This window comes from Asterias rubens, chromosome 2, assembly GCF_902459465.1.
Source record: "Asterias rubens chromosome 2, eAstRub1.3, whole genome shotgun sequence".
Taxonomy (NCBI): Eukaryota; Metazoa; Echinodermata; class Asteroidea; order Forcipulatida; family Asteriidae; genus Asterias; species Asterias rubens.
The window spans coordinates 19,826,258-19,843,701 of NC_047063.1; the positions used below are offsets into that span (position 1 = coordinate 19,826,258).

A 17,444-nucleotide genomic window follows, 5' to 3' on the forward strand; every position below is an offset into this window, starting at 1 on the left:
GAGCAGCTTATTTATTCCTCCATGCTTAAACCAAGGAAGGGACCAAAAATGGTGGTACCACAGTCCTTCATCAGGCTGAATGACTCTTCTTACACTTACACTTACCATGGAGGTAGAACCTCCATGCACTTACAATTTGATGGGAAATGGTAGGCTATGCCTTTAAATACCCCATAGTTTTCCAATGTCTATCTAGCTTGTTTTTGAAGGCATTTGTTGATTTTGCTTCAATCACATACTTGGGGAGTTTTCCATTGGTTTATTACTCTCTGATTGAACATAAACATTTGTTTTAAAGGCACTAAAATCAAATAGAAAGCCATAATGTCACTTGGCATAATGATTAACAAATCAATCAAAACATGGAAAGTCACTTTGGTCTTAGCATTCTATCATTTCACTTTAAAAAAGGTAGAATAAGATTAAATTGTATTAAAAATAAGTACTTATTATTCAGGAGTAGATATTGCTATGATATTAAAAGAATGAGTTGTCTTCATCAACTCAAGTATTGTTGTACTTCTGTGAATGATATAAACAAATGTATGTTAGGCCTACAATAGACTATGCTTGTCCAATTTGCTTCTCCAGTCTTAGTTAAAAAAAAACATTACTATAATTTGGAATGTGTGGAGAAATTACAGAGCAATGCCATCAGCCTAATTTTACCGAAGGACTTCGGTAGTAACTATGTAATTCAATGAAATGTACACCCAACTTAGTCCACTGTCTATCTCTATTAAAGCCATTGGACACTTTCGGTAAACAGTATTGTCCAAAGCCCACACTTCATGTATCACAATTTATATATAAAAAAACAAAGCTGTGAAATTTTAGGCTCAATTGGTCATCGGAGTCGGGAGAAAATAACGGGGTTTCCGCCCTTGTTTCCGCACGTTTCGCCGTGTCATGATATGTGTTTAAAATAAATCCGTAATTCTCGATATCGAGAATTGATATTGATTTAATGTTTCCTCAAAAAGTAAAGCATTTCATGCAATAATATTTCACGAGAAGCCTTCCACCATTACCTTCTGTAAACCCTGTAAGTTATTTGTAAATCTGTGAACTTTTAATTTGTTTCTGTTCCGAAAGTGTCCAATGGCTTTAAACTTGAACAGCTCTTTTATAAGATTGGTAAATCATATTAATTTTGGTTTGACTCATATACACCGATGTGTTAGCACTATATACTCTGTACTTTCCCCAGCTCTGTGAAAAAAATCACAGGCAATATAACTTGGGTGGGATTCGAACCCACGACCTTTGCAATTCTAGAGCAGTATTTATTCAACTAGACCACCAAGATTCTAGGTAGCTGGAGGCAGTTTGAATCCTACATTTAGCAGCGGGTACTGCAACAATGCAATAGATGGAAATTTGCAACAGGGACCTCAAAAATACAAACAAACATCACGCTCATGTGTAGAGCTAACGAGTATAACACACATTCCGATCCAATCTTTGACCAGACTTCTCAACGCTATAATCTAAACATTTTTCTGCTGTTTTGTTTAGTGTGCTGGCCTCCTTGGTCAGTAATTTTTAGTTGCCCCGGTAAATCTTTTTTTTCCGTCATAATTTTCGTTCTTCAACTTGTAGACCTTGCAACAAACTTTTTAAATTGTTTTAGTCATGTATGTATTGGCCTATTTGTAAAGGCTTGGATATGTTTATATTTTTATTTCTAATATTTTTATTTTTTTCTATGTATCTCTTGAATTTTTTAAACACAATTCAGCCTTTGGTTGTTTTTAATAAACCAACAATAATAATATGAAAAACACTATATTTCCTCATCAATCCACATCATTTAGAATTTGCCTCCTTTGATCTGCGAGACAAAAGAAAACAATAAAGACAGAAGGTTATTTGATTGTTATAACAAAGACCAAGACATCCAGCATGCTGTTTGTCAAGTTGGTACAGTAGACATCTTAGACAGTCCAAATTTCATCAGAATCCCATTATATCAAAAAGGCTCATTCAGGAAGTTATCTGACTTTGTGGGATTTGGGGACCAAGGCCCAAGTCAAAATTGCTGATCGTTGGAACAGACATACCAATCTTATAAAGTCCTAACATATTGGTTTGGTTTGGGGTAACCTAAGATTACTAATGTACTTTGGAGAATTCAGAAGATCTTGCCAAAAGACATGGGTTTAGATTACTCTGTATCAAATGTATTATTGCTGAATGCTTCTCTTGCTTAGCAGAAATTTGTCTGCACATTTTATAAAGTAGAAAATAGAATTAGCTGTTGCAAACAACTTACCAACCAAAAGGACCAACGGTATTAATGTAACAAACAGTTAATTGCCTGTCGTTCGACCCTCGCAGAGTCTTTGTTCATTCATTCATTCAAACTTACATTTCCATACTTCATGAAAACAGTACAAACAATCAAGAAATCGAGAAAGACTCTGCTACGGTCGAAACGTCAGGCCATTCACTATTTTTTGCATTTTATAAACTGTTACGAACCTAAAAAGACATTGCTAGAGCATTAACAGCCTATATCAGCCAAAACAGATTACATAGAAAAACAAACAAACAAACAAACAAAAAACGATGTAGAGTGTCGCGGCCGAGTGGTTTAGAGCATCGAATTCAAGTTCTGGTGCTAAGTCACTGGAGGGTGGGTTCGAACCCCGGTTGTGACACTTGTGTCCTTGAGCAAGATACTTTACTATAATTGCTTCTCTTCACCCAGGGGTATAAATGGGTACCTGTGAGGGTAGAGATTGGTATTGTGAATAAAAAGCTTGCGGAGCGCCACGTCAGCTCGGGCTGTATACTCCCTAATGGTAGCTGAGAAAGACTGAAGGGATCTTTATTGGCCCAATGACCAGGGCACTAATGTAAAGCGCATTGATACGGTTTAATGTGAAATGCGCTATATAACAGTTTGTTATTATTTAATATTATTATTATCCAAGTTTAGCAAGTTGTCAAAAACACCCAACACTAGCTAGCACAGGTAGTCCTTGGTACAACAAACATGGCACAGATAAAAGCTGTCCTACAAATATCTCTACACCCAAATGCCTATACCAGGACAATAGGAGTTCAGAGCAAAGCAAACAAAAGGGGTATCTAAGGGAAACCACCAACTGCTGCCAATATTTACAAAGAATGCACAGGTTGGGTAAAAATAGACCCGGGTTCTCAAACTGTGAAATGTTCGTTTATCCCTCTGTACACTGATTCTGGAATCGGGCAAGGTCAGCATGGCAGGCGCTTTGGGGAACAGTCTTAACAGTTTCTTAAAAACCTCTTTTTAATTTCCCCCCTTTTTTAACTCCCTGCCTGGGTCTGAATGGATTGTAATGATGGTTTTCTTATCAACAATGTGTACCTTTGATTGTGTGAATTCGTCTTTGTTCCCTTCTTTTTGTTCATTCGTTTTCTTAATGGTATTGTGTTGGTTGACTGTTAGTTGTTTATAATTGCTTGCTTTTACAAATTGTGTGTTTAAAAGCTGTCCTACAAATATCTCTACACCCAAATGCCTATACCAGGACAATAGGAGTTCAGAGCAAAGCAAAAAAAAGGGGTATCTAAGGGAAACCAGCATCTGCTGCCAATATTTACAAAGAATGCACAGGTTGGGAAAAATAGACCCGGGTTCTTAAACTGTGAAATGTTCGTTTATCCCTCTGTACACTGATTCTGGAATCGGGCAAGGTCAGCATGGCAGGCGCTTTGGGGAACAGTCTTAACAGTTTCTTAAAGACCTCTTTTTAATTTCCCCCCTTTTTTAACTCCCTGCCTGGGTCTTTGTTCCCTTCTTTTTTTCCATTCGCTTTCCTAATGGTATTGTGTTGGTTGACTGTTAGTTGTTTATAATTGCTTCCTTTCACAAATTGTGTGTTTAAAAGAAATGTTATGTATTGTACCAGTGCAATTGAACCTATTGGTTGCCATACTGTGCATTCATTTTGATGTGATTTTATGAAACAAAACCAATAAGTATAACATATTGACTGACCGTACAGAACCACTCCAAAATCCATTCCTCAACTAGCCCGTATATCGGTACACACTCTGTATATTTACCATTGTCTCAAATTGTACCCAAGCTAGTATGATCAGTGGAGCCTGCATGGTTTAGGAAAGTAAAACAGTACACTCCAAAATCTACAAGGGGCCAATTTCATACGGCTGCTTAAGAGGTAAGCAAATTTTCCTGCTAACTATAGCAGACAAATTTGCTTAAGCGAGATTTCACAGGTTAGAAAGAAGCCTTCCAGCTTGCACATTCACCAATGGATTTGCATTGTTACATCATTAATTTTCATACAGTAGGCACCAAGGGTTAGCATGCCTTTTCCCATGCTTCTGGTTAGCAGTGCTGTGAAAAATGGAAACTCTTAATACAGGCATGATATTTGGCCCTTTGAAAAAAAAGTATGAACCTAATTTTGTTCATTTTATTGTAGTCTTTAATCGACTTTTCAGGTTATTTAATCACAGTTTTTTTTCCTGATTTTTTCAAAAGGAAGAAACATCAGATATCAGACTAGAATAGGAAGAATATTATTCCTGCTAACAGTAAGCACAAAATCAGCATACAGGGACCAATTTCATAAAGCCTGTAAGCACGAAAATTTGCTTAGCATGAAATATCTTCCTTGATAAAAACCAGTATACCAACCAAATTTCCACATGATTTTCAGGATTTAGCAAACAACATTTGAAAACCAGTATCAAGCAATATGCAACAAATGAAAATTTGGTTGGTAATTATCAAGGAAGAAATTTCGTGCTAAGCAAATTTGTGTGCTTTCAGGCTTTATGAAATTGGGCCCTGATGATCGCATTGATTAAGTTGTCAACCACTGGTTCAATCAGATCACTACTAAAAAGAGATTTACACAGGTGCTACCATAAACCTCACCCGATTAAGAGAATGGATTAAGAGAATGGATTAAGAGAACGGATTAAGAGAGCGGATTAAAAAAACGGATTAAGGGATTGGTTGATCTGAACAAGAAACTTTACCCCTGAGCCTGGTAGCGTTCTAACTCTGTTTCAGCTTGGGAGATAACCAAGGGAGAGTACATTATATTTACCATAGTTTTCTCAATGTTTTGAAAGCAACCATGTCAGCTACTTTAAAGTACTTTTTATTTGCATCATAATTTTAAGATCATACAAAGTTGTGTTTCCTATATCAACATTCTGGCAGAAAATTCACCTTGTTGTTTTGGGTCATTCTCCCATGTTTGTTAAGATTCTAAACATGCAATCATTTCTTGATGTTTTTACAATAATGTAACTTCATTTCTTGTTTTTTATTCTACTGATCTAAATTTCACAAAATTTCTGAAATCCAAACACCATTTACTTTTTATGCTGAATATAAAAATCACAAAAAAATCATAATGTCATGACTTGTAGGCGTTTTTTTCTTATTTGACTTTTTCCCCAAATGCTGTTTCAAACTTATAGTTTGCTGTTTCTCCATTTTCTTGTATGCTGTTTCACTATTTTTCCTTCTCCGTATTTTCGTATTACATATTTTTTGTTTGCGAAAGCGTTGTGATACATCTTTCCAAGTCACTATAAAAGTGCTTGGATTATTATCGTTAATCAAACTAAAGATAAATACCTTGATCATTGCTGGAGTGGGTGGCGCCTCCTAATGGACTGTAGGGGGAATCCGTTGAATACTGGCCTGCACAACACCAAGGCTTCTTAAAGACGTCAATCACTTCTTCCAAGGGTCGTCCTTTGGTCTCAGGTAGTAGCCAGTAGATCAGCACTAGACCCACTACTGCGATACCACTGTACATAAAAAACGTTCCTGTGTTTGGAAAACAACCATCAAAGAGTTTTGTCAATTTCTATAAATCAGACTATCTATTAAGTGCAACAATGTTCATTGTATAAAAGGACTATCACCACGTCACAGCCTAAGTTTTTGCCAACCAAGGTTGGAAAACAATGGAAAGCCATCAATGCAAAACAAAAACAAGAGTTTGTAACATATCCGCAACTAATGCAATTGTTGGAAACAAAGCAACCAAACACAGGAGATATTTTATTTAGTTGAACAGTTGCAAACAAATGTTGAATTTGGTCAGAACATCTGTTGACATGATTGAATGTTTTACTAACATTCAGCCAACCATACTAACTAGCTCTGTTTGTTTATCAACAATGGGAAGGTCAATAATGCCTTGGATTGCTCGCTTTGAGCTATAAAAAGCATTTGAAAGCTTCCGCCATTTTGTGGAGTCAAACAATTGGTGCTCCTAAATGGTGTTAGTTCACAAAGTAACAGGAAAACCACTCAATTTCCAGTGGATTTGTGTGGATCATTATACTCTACTAAATGCTTTAGCTCAATTCCCCAAACACAGGGCATTGTTTCACTTATGTCTAATTTTCATGCAGTTGAATAGTACTTTGTATTTGTCACTATAAGCCAAACTAGTGGATAAATTCTTATTCTGCTGCAGAAAAAAAAACTTGGCCTAAGGTCACAACTCTGCTTAAATGTAAGTGAACAAATGTGCATCTGTGCTAACAAAAGAATCTGCCCTTAGCATAAACGTATTCCACAGGTAAGCAAGTTCCTTTTGCTTCTGCTTGTGGAAACATTATCTTGATACCATCACCATTTGCTAATACAGCAAACACAGAAATTTGGCGCTTACTCTGAATATTAAATAATAGTATCCACAAACCGCAGAGCTCTACCTGAGTCTAGACCTGGATGAACCCACCTTGTCTGGTGATTTGCTCAGTCAGAGTTAAGAACGTCATTGAGATGAGAAGATTGAAGAGCCAGTTGGTCATTGCGGACAATGAGTTACCTGTACTTCGAGCCCAATGGGGATAGATCTCTGAATTCACTGTCCATGGCATTGGACCCATACCTGCAATTGAAACCAAATTATGGTTACATAATCAGCTGAAGTTATCCTGTCCAGTTGGGTGTGAAGAAATAATTACTCAGAGAGGATTCGGTTAAGTTTTTTTTGCTCTTCCAAACAGGTCTTGTATGCAAGTCTTGTGAATATTCAAACATTTTTGCACATTGCTTAAAGCCAGTGGACACTATTGGTCAATGTCAAAGACCAGTCTTCTCACTTGCTGTATCTCAACATATGCATAAAATAACAAACCTGTGAAAATTTGAGCTTGATTGGTCGTCGGAGTTGCGAGCTAACTATGAAAGAAAAAAACACCCTTGTCACATGAAGTTGTGTGCTTTCAGGTGCTTGATTTCAAGACCTCAAATTCTAAACATGAGGTCTCGAAATCAAATTCGTGAAAAATTACCTCTTTCTCGACAACTACGGCATTTCAGAGGGAGCCATTTCTAAAAATGTTTTATACTACCAACCTCTCCCCATTACTCGTTACCAAGTAGGGTTTTATGCTGATAATTATTTTGAGTAATTACCAATAGTGTCCATTGCCTTTTATTTGTAAAGAGAACAAACTTGCCCACATTAACTGGTCTCAGTTATTGAATACGCACGCAAAGTCTATTTCCAAGATTGCCATCCTAGGTCTTGTTCCCTGACTAAAAAGGTTTTCATGCATTGCAATTCTGTGGGTGTGTGGGGCATATTTCACATGTGTAAAGCGCAACTGATGTAGGTAGAGCGTCAGCCATAGAGGGAGCTACAGGCTCACTTTGAAACTAACTGCGATGCCAAATGATAGAATGATAAGCAGCTTGACTCGAGACTACTATTTCTGACAGACTCCCAGATAATTTTCTTTAGCATTAAAATGTGTTAAGAGACAGTTTTGGCTAAGCATCTCTATGAAACCCCAAATGTCCATTTACAAATTGACAATTTAAAATATTTGCTTAGCAGGATGAGGTTACCAGCCATGTTGCCATCCATGTCACGTATACTAATTTGTGATTAGCCGCTAGTGCCATACTGCAGCTTAGGGCTGTCTACTCCCAGGAAGCTGAGAAGGATTAAATGAATGTTATTGGCTCAATGATCAGGGCACTAATGTAACGTGCATTGAGACAGCAATATATACATGTATAAGAATTAGATATTATTATTATTAAATCTGTGTACCAAAACTTCCATGCCACACTCACCAGGAGAGAACGAAATCAGATAAATAACAAGTCCAACCATAGCCATGGGACCGAATGACGTTGGGCAATACTCCATAGCCCATTCAGGGGCTTTGGGTCCTTTCTCCCTCACAGAGCAAGGACCAACTGTAGCATAGTTTAAGTTGGTGTTATTCACAGGTAGACAAGAACTGTTGTTGACCACTTTATTCTGGTCCAGCTCAAAACAGAATCCGCACTGGTCTTCCAAGATACACTGCTGACAGTCACTGTAGTAGAATGAGAGAGGGTCAAAATTATTAGTAGGTCGACAAGGTGGAAGGATGCCAAAAACAGATTTCTTAGAGTGATGTGTGTTAAATTTTGAAAAAGTTCATATATTTATATATACCATCTGGGTCCAATTTTATGGCTCTATTTTACAAGAAAACAGTACTTCTAGTGTCCTGCAAAGCACATCATTCTACGAGATGTTAGCGCAGAATTCTGCGGTTAGCAGAGCCAAGAAATTAAACTTGGGTAATCTGTCTTCAAACTTGCCTAAGAGTTGTGTATGAAACATTAAACAGTACATATATATATCAGTTCAGTTCAGTTCAGTTAAGTTTAGCTCAGTTTGTTTCCACTCAATTTTCTGTTTTTTTCCACAAAATGATACACATATTATACTTTATGAAGAATTAAACGATTAAGTGGTAGGCGTCTCATAAAAGCAAGCTTGTTTGTCGGAGCATAGAGCAAGTCTCTTCCTTGCTCTATGGTCAAAGACCCCCAATATTTAAGTCACTGTGTTGTACTGAGTGAGGAACCTATGAGGACTATATGATTTTTGTTTTTTTACAAATCAAAATTAACTATTTTTAAAGATAAATTTCAAACACTCTCTTCTCTGTAGTTAAACTCGTTTTTGATAACTCGAGTCTTCTCCAGACTTAACTAATTTGTGCATTGGGGGGAAAGAAGGAGGGAGGAGGGGGGGGGGAGGGAGGAGGGGGAAGGTGGAGGGTTCTGCCCCAATACTGGTCAAACCAGCATTGGGGGCAAGAAGGAGGAAGGAGGGAGGAGGGGGAGGGCTATGCCCCAATGCTGTGTGATCTTCTCCACACAGGTATCTTTACACCTTTAGGTCACAATGCTAGTCGCTTTTCTGATACCATGATAGACAGAATTTATAAGAGATAAATCTGTACTTACTGGTATGCGTTACAGACACCAGCTTGTGGGTATGTTTGAGTAACAACAGGAGAGTTGATGGACATTAACAGGAATCCAACACCGAGGAATGACAGACTGAATGCAACACCTATTGTGAAATATCAACTAAGAAGCGTCAGTGTATTGCAATAAAAATATAAAGCATTTCAGTGAGTAAGAAAAGAAACACAATCATGCCCGAGGATCACAGAGGCAGGGAGTCGTGGTTTTCAACCATAGCACGAGTAAAAGCAGTCAGTAATTGTTTTATAACGCCCCATACATAAACTATGCCTAGTATAGACATCAAGGTACAATGAAGCTGCTGTTGCTATGGGTATAGTACACCAGCTGCCATAGGATAGTAGATCAGTTGCCATGGGATAGTTCATCTGTTGCTAGGGGTATAGTTAATTGTTTGCTGCTTGATAGGGCGTCGTGTCCGCGCAGTTTCTAGTAAAATTAGTAAATAAAGTGATGTGCTCTACAAAAGGCAGAAAACTTGTAAGGAAAGTTATAAACATACACAAATGAACCAAAGTAAAACTAGTCCCTCTGTGTACCCGCTGGCAAACAATGGATTCAAACTGCCTCTAGCTACCGGACAATCTCGGTGGTCTACTTGGTAAGACACTGCTCTAGAATTGCAAGGGTCATGGGTTTGAATCCCACCCGAGTAACATGCCTGTGATATTTTTTCAAAGGACTCGGGGTAAGTACTGAGTACACACAAATCGGTGTATGGGGGGACAATTTTTTTAATAAGTCCCTCTGTGTGTTGTTGTAGTTGGTGGTGTTGTTGTTGTTGTTTACAAACCTAAGAGACTTCCAAGAGTAAGAATGCGTCTTCCCACCTTCTCTACCAAATAAAGACCAACCAGCGAGAAGAGGAAGTTGCAAAACGCTACCACCGCTGCAAGCCAGATGACTGTGGAGTTATCTTGTACTCCAGACATACGGATAATAGTTGCACTATAGTACCTGCAATAGTCACACAACATCATTGCTAGTTAAAGGCAGTGGACACTATTGGTAATTACTCAAAATAATTTTTTTCATAAAAACTTACTTGGTTACAAGTAATGGAGAGCTGTTGATAGTATAAAACATTGTGAGAAACAGCTACCTCTGAAGTAACATAGTTTTCGAGAAAGAAGTAATTTTCCACGAATTTGATTTCAAGGCCTCAGATTTAGAATTTGAGGTCTCGAAATCAAGCATCTGAAAGCACATGACTTCGTGTAACAAGGGTGGTTTTTTTTCTTTCATTATTATCCCGCAACTTCAACGACCAATTGAGCTCAAATTTTCACAGGTTTGTTATTTAATGCATATGTTTAGATACACCAAGTGAGAAGACTGGTCTTTGACAAACACCAATAGTGTCCACTGTCTTTAAAAAGTATGACTTCTTTTCAGAACCAAACCATGTTTGTTTTCTGGTTTTAATTATTTCATTGATGTCTTTGTTGAAATTGTATACATAAGTAAGTCTCTCGACCAATCCGATACATCTACTCCTCAGTAGTAGAATATATAGAAAGACAGTTCTCTAAAGTACGATACACACATGGTGTTACTGCAAACCAAACATATATTGATACCTCACCATGCAATGCCTCAAACCTACATAAAGTACTAACCATGAAAACAACTGGGTTTATGGTCTTGGGTTAAAGTATCACCTTGTAAGCAAAGAGAGAAATAACAGGTTGTTGAGAAAACTGTGTGGAGTTCTTACATGACTGTATTTATTCCCACTAACTGTTGAAACATCTGAAGACCACAGCCAACAATAACGGCTCGAAGAACGGCCGGGGTCCTTAAAATCCTTAGAATCACCCATTGCTTTCCTAGGGAATAATAATAATGTTGTGCATTATGTAATAATTCTGATCTTTCTACCTACCTCTTCCGCTCACTGTAGCTGTAGGGTAAGGATTAAGGTTAGGGTTAGGATTAGGGTTGGGATTAGGGTTGGGGTTAGGGTTGGGGTTAGGGTTGGGGTTAGGGTTGGGGTTAGGGTTGGGGTTAGGGTTAGGGTTAGGATTAGGGTTGGGGTTAGGGTTGGGGTTAGGGTTAGGGTTAGGGTTAGGGTTAGGGTTAGGGTTAGGGTTAGGGTTGGGGTTAGGGTTAGGGTTAGGGTTAGGGTTAGGGTTAGGGTTGGGGTTAGGGTTGGGGTTAGGGTTGGGGTTAGGGTTAGGGTTAGGGTTAGGGTTAGGGTTAGGGTTAGGGTTAGGGTTAGGGTTAGGGTTAGGGTTAGGGTTAGGGTTAGGGTTAGGGTTAGGGTTAGGGTTAGGGTTAGGGTTAGGGTTAGGGTTAGGGTTAGGGTTAGGGTTAGGGTTAGGGTTAGGGTTAGGGTTAGGGTTAGGGTTAGGGTTAGGGTTAGGGTTAGGGTTAGGGTTAGGGTTAGGGTTAGGGTTAGGGTTAGGGTTAGGATAAGGGTTGAGGATTGTAACCAATAGATGAGGTGGGATTCAACAACTAGGCCTTAAGGTTAGGTGTATGGACCATTACCTAGATTCTTTAAGGGTCTCTTTAAAATTATCTCTTCACCTTCTCATCTTGTTATGCTGTGCTTCCGCCTAAATTAGGCTCGCTGTCCATGCAGGGTTAGGGATGGGGTTGGGGTTAGGTTTAGGGTTAGGTTTAGGTTTAGGGTTAGGTTTAGATAAAATTTCCTTTGGTTCTTTATTCTTTAAGGATCCCTCTCCCTGTGAAGTGAATAATGTTTTTTATCATTATCTCTCCACCTTCATGTGCTGTGCTGCTTTTGTGTTTAGGCTCCCTGTCAATACAGGGTTAGGGATGGGGTTCAAAATGGGGTTAGTGTTAGGTTTAGGATACAACTATTTCTTTGATTCTTTATTCTGTAAGGATCCCTCTCCCTGTAAAGTGGACATACAGTGCGGTTTTACTTCAATGCAGGATTAGGGTTGTGGTAATTAGAAATTGGGTTAGGGTTAAGTTTAGGGTTAGATTTAGGGTTAGGTTTAGGGTTAGGTTTAGGTTTTGGGGAACTTGTCTTAAATTCTTTATTTTGTGGGGATTCCTCTTCACCTTCATCTTTTTGTGCTGTGCTTCTGCTTTTATTTCAGGCTCGCTGTCAAACCTGGGTTAAAGATGTGGTTTGGGATAGGGTAAGGTTATGTTTAGGTTAATATCTTGTTGTGTTGAACTTCTGCTTATATTCTCATACTCGCGGCCAAACTAGGGTTAGAGATGTGGTTTGGGATGGGGGTTATTTAGGTTTAGGCTTTGGTAGAGTGTCATGGCCTAGTGGTTAAGAGCATCGAATTCAAATTCTGGTGCTAATTCACCCGAGTGTGGGTTCGAATCCCGGTTGTGACACTTGTGTCCTCGAGCAAGATACTTTACTATAATTGCTTCTCTTCACCCAGGGGTATAAATGGGTACCTGCGAGGGTAGAGGTTGATATTGTGAATGAAAAAGCCTTTGGAGCGATATAAACTGTTGCCCAGGTTGTATACTCCAAAGGGAGCTGAGAAACATTAAAAAGGGATGTTATTGGCCCTATGACCAGGGCACTAATGTAAAGCGCATTGATACGGTTATTGTGAAATGCGCTATATAAGAATTGGTTATTATTATTATTATTAATACCTTGTTGTGTTGAACTTCTGCTTATATTCTCATACTCAAACCTGGGTTAGAGATGTGGTTATAGGGATGGGGTATTGGTTAGATATAGGGAACTTTTCCTTCAATTCTTTAAAGATCCCTTTCATTATGAAGCAAATAAAATTGTCATGTCTTCACCTTTATCTTGTTGTGCTGCGCTTCTGCTAATATTCTCATACTCGCTGTCGATGTAGGGGCTACCCTTGCCGTATACCAGTGTCAGGACCCTCCTTGCCTTCTCGTGATGATGGTGCAGAATGAGCCATCGAGGGCTCTCAGGTAGAAAGATGAAGCCAACTAGCTGTATAGCAGCTGGTACTGCTCCTAATCCTAGCATCAACCTGAAGGAATGATACAAAAATTAGATGCATTATTGCGTACTTTTTAAAACAAAAAATGAAGATTGTTTAAAGGCAGTGGACACTATTGGTAATTACTCAAAATAATTATCAGCATAAAACCTCACTTGGTAAAGAGTAATGGGGAGAGGTTGATAGTATAAAACATTGTGAGAAACGGCTTCTGAAGTGATGTAGTTTTCGAGAAAGGAGTAATTTTCCACTAATTTGATTTCGAGACCTCAAGTTTAGAATTTGAGGTCTCGAAATCAAGCATCTAAAAGCACACAACTTCATGTGACAAGGGTGTTTTTTCTGTCATAGTTATCTCGCAACTCCAACGACCAATCGAGCTCAAATTTTCACTGGTTTGTTATTTATGCATATGTTGATATACACCAAGTGAGAAGACTGGTCTTTGACAATTACCATTAGTGTCCACTGTCTTTAAGCTATATAGTAATTAGGGTTTGCTGTGACATTATGTAATCCCTTTTGTGTATAGTGGTGGCTCTGAGACGAGCCCGTTTCTGTTATCTTTCCTATTGTTTGGCTGAGCAAAAGAAATCTATTTCAGTCAAAAGCAGTGGACACTATTGGTAACTACTCAAAATAAATTTTAGCATAAAAACTTACTTGGTAACGAGTTATGGAGAGCTGTTGATACTATAAAACATTGTGAGAAACGGCTCCCTCTGAAGTAACGTTGTTTTTGAGAAAGAAGTAATTTTCCATGAAGTTGAATTTGAGACCTCATAAATAGATTTTGTGGTCTCGAAATAAACCATCCGAAAGCACACAACTTCATGTGACAAGAGTGTTTTTTATTTTAATCATATCTCGCAACTTCGATGACCAATTGAGCTCAAATTTTCACAGGTTTGTTATTTTATGCATATGTTGCGATACACCAAGTGGGAAGACAACTAACAATAGTGTCCAGTGTCTTTAAATATTAAAATAACACTGGAAAATAAATAAATAAATAATAAAACTCAGAAGAACCTCCTTCCTTATATAAGCTCACCTCCATCCCCATGGCCAATAAGACAGAGCTCCATCAATCACACTAGCAATGACTTGACCTCCAGTTATAAAGACCTGATTGACCGTAACCAGCCTACCTCTAAGATGAGTGGGTGATGCTTCAGCAATGTACATCGGCACGGTCATAGATGCAAGTCCTGTACCACAAGTAAAGTCACTTTGTTAAAATATTAGAAAAGATATGCATCCTGCGTCTTACTCTTTTGACACAATTTACCCGACCTCATCATTACAACAGTCGTACCCTTTTGGTAGTTGTACAGTGTTGTTATAAAGGGTCATGCACATTTCAAAAAGTACTGCAAGGTGCCTGGAAGAACTGGGCCAAATTCTGCGCTTTCGTCATGTATGCTTATGTGCGTGCATACTTTTTGTTAAATATTAGGCATGCTTTGCTCACCTAGCTACTAGTGCAGAAATTTGACGCTCAAACAGATTGTAAGCGCAGAATTCAGCGGTAAGCAGAGCCATAAAATTGGGCCCCGATGACCAGGTAGGGCTCAATGCACCAGCTACTATGAAAGAAAACGGTAACCTAACATGAAACACTCCCAATACAACTGATGTAAACCTAAGACTGGTCTGTAGATATGTAGCGCCTAATTTCATAAAGTTGTCAACCCAGATAATACTGCTTAGCACCAATTGCAGGAGTGTAAACGTTTGGAATCTTGGCGTGTAACCAGTCTCTGTTTTAGCAAGATGTGTCTGTGCTTAGCAAGTTTTTATGCTTACAGGCTTGATGAAATTTGGCACAGGAGTTTCTCAGCAAACAATTTACATTAAAGAGGTAAAGCCTTACCTACGCCAAGACCCACGACAAGTCTGCCAATGACGAGCACTTCCTTACTAGGTGAGAAACACATGATGATTGCGCCAGCCATGAATAGTATACTAGCTAGAATAATCATAGGTCTCCTGCCTGTGACATCGTTTAATGTACCCCCAGCAAGCGCCGACACTGCTGCTGCACCAATAGTCACACTCACCTGAAAAAAAAATGAAAAAATGGAAAAAATTTCTGCTCGTTTATAAAGCATGCTTCGATATGAAAATTAAACTCAGTTAAGGGAAGGATTTACAAGGCAGTTTTGTGCGTCGTGTCTGAGCAGTCTAGTTCACTGGACCCAAGCTCTGGTTGTCAGCAGCAGAGTGTTGGTTAGAATCCTGCTCATGACACTTAACCATAATTGCTTCGTAAAAAGTTGGGAAGGTGGTGCATTCTGCTCTACCAGCCAGGCTCCTAGTGAATGATACCCATGCCTACATCCTTACACTGTGAAGGGGGTGACCCTTATTCAGCCACAGGAGTAAATGGCAATGTACCCCTGGTGGCAGTTGATTTGGGTTGATAGTCTAAGCAGTTAAGTTTAGCCCTCATCTAGAAGTGTTCGTGCATGGCTTTGTGATGTTAGGATATCTCTCTCTCAAAAATATGTGTAAAATAAATTAAAACAGTTTGCAATTAACTATGCCAAGAACACAAGGGCAAACCCTTTCTCTTCAGAAAAATGTAACTGGGTTATTTTATCTGCACACGGGACCAACTGTTTTATGTCCCATCTAAAGGATGAAGCAATTTTGGCTGTGTAGTTTGCTCAAAGGCACAGATGCCTTGACCGATCAATTTAGAATATTACTAATTATTATTTCGACTACATACCACAACTTCCTCCCAGACGGTTGTTAAGTTGAATTCATCTTTGATGAGGATCATCGCCCCGGAGACAACTCCAGTGTCATATCCAAAGAGAAAACCCCCAATAGCTGCAAAGGTGACCAACGCTTTGGTGAATGTAGTAAGTTTGGGTTCAGTATCGGGGTGCTTGACCAGGGGACTTGTTGTGCCCTGGTCATAACGGCCGCCATCTCTGCTGTCATCACTGTCCATGTTAGGTTCTGCTTTCAATAAGTCTGTCATCTCATACATAATACTGACAGTCACGTTGCAGCATTCTGTTTTTCAATCTCGCTGTGTTAGTAGTAGATCCTTATTAATCATAAGTCTCTGTGGGATTTTGATGGATTAAACAATATCATAAATAATGCATTAGATGGATCAACAATTAAGCTCAGGTGCATAACAGAAGTGGTTTTTACTAACAAAACAGCTGCTGGTAGTGTAAACACTTTATGTAGCCTAATCCACCATTTTTAGGCCTATATAAACTGAAAAAATCTGTAGTCTGTACAAGTATAAGATGGATTGGTAATCTGGGTCGAGAGAAAATAGTGAAAAACAGACCTATACAGTTATACACATTTTGCACAACATTGCAAAATCTAATCAAATGCTCACTGAGCGATGAAATCCAAATGGGATATTAATAGTTTTGTTTATTTCTCATCAAATATGACATTCGATGACATTTCAGACCAAAACAATTTCAAGGGATGTTTTCTTCTATCATCATCTAGACCTAGTAACTAGGCCGCAATACTCCTTTTTTCGACGACCGAGAATGTCAACATTTCGAAAAGAGGACGACCGAGAATGTCAAAATTTCAGAGTACAGCGCCCTAGTTTAGTTACTAGGTCTAATCATCATCATCGTTTTATGTAAATGTGTGATGTTACTTGTTTAACAAATTTTTTTTCTTACAAATTCTGTATAATTTATTGTGTTATTTATTCGGCCAAGTTTAAAGACAATATTAAAATACAGTTTATAAATGTATACAAAATGTATAGGTCATGCTTGAAGTTGTAGTACAACAAGCATGACAAGTATACAGAATCAAAAAAATCTAGCAAATAAAGAAAAAAAATAAGTTATTATAAAATAAATGTGTTCCTCTTTATAAACACATGTTAAAAAGATAGCCATTACATTAAAATAAAGGTCAAACATTTGTGTCATCATGCCTCATGCCCGAGGTTCTGGCTTTTCCCTTACCTTTCCAGTCATTCCCAATCGTAATTGTAGCCTTACTTCGTCTATATATTTCTGTTCGGTTACCCTGTTCACGTTTTCGATGGGCCGTCAGTCGTCACCAAAAAAAAACACAAGCTTTTACCTGAAACTTGGAATTATTAAAAGGCGAGTACCCTAATAAGTACTACATCCTACATTCAACATAGGCCTCTGTGAACCAACTAACAAAATGCATAATTTATTGACAATAGCAGCTGTTGTTAACACTAAATACACAGCTATTAT

At 38.4% G+C, this 17,444-nt stretch overlaps 1 protein-coding gene across 2 annotated transcripts; it reads right to left on the reverse strand.

Moving 5' to 3' along the window:
* Nucleotides 1-1,342: 1,342 nt before the first annotated feature.
* On the reverse strand, nucleotides 1,343-17,331 carry LOC117306345 (proton myo-inositol cotransporter-like). 2 transcript variants are annotated; one of them, XM_033790952.1, is made up of 13 exons: nucleotides 17,181-17,331; nucleotides 15,947-16,291; nucleotides 15,086-15,272; nucleotides 14,264-14,420; nucleotides 13,037-13,239; nucleotides 10,998-11,109; nucleotides 10,074-10,237; nucleotides 9,257-9,365; nucleotides 8,084-8,331; nucleotides 6,735-6,887; nucleotides 5,615-5,809; nucleotides 5,005-5,038; nucleotides 1,343-1,834 (listed from the first exon to the last, which is right to left on the reverse strand). In XM_033790952.1, the coding sequence occupies exons 2-13, from the start codon at nucleotides 16,211-16,213 to the stop codon at nucleotides 1,810-1,812; spliced, it is 1,854 nt and encodes a 617-aa protein (XP_033646843.1). In that variant the 5' UTR covers nucleotides 16,214-16,291; nucleotides 17,181-17,331; the 3' UTR covers nucleotides 1,343-1,809. The 2 variants fall into 2 exon arrangements, with proteins under 2 accessions (XP_033646843.1, XP_033646849.1); XM_033790958.1 differs by lacking the exon at nucleotides 5,005-5,038.
* Nucleotides 17,332-17,444: the final 113 nt, after the last annotated feature.

Coding starts and splice junctions, on each gene's coding strand:
- LOC117306345 (XM_033790952.1), bottom strand. CDS start 16,213: ATGTATGAGATGACAGACTTATTGAAAGCAGAACCTAACATGGACAGT. Junction 15,273..15,946: donor CCGTCTGGGAGGAAGTTGTG/GTATGTAGTCGA, acceptor TTTTTTTTTCAG/GTGAGTGTGACTATTGGTGC. Junction 14,421..15,085: donor TGTCGTGGGTCTTGGCGTAG/GTAAGGCTTTAC, acceptor CTTGTGGTACAG/GACTTGCATCTATGACCGTG.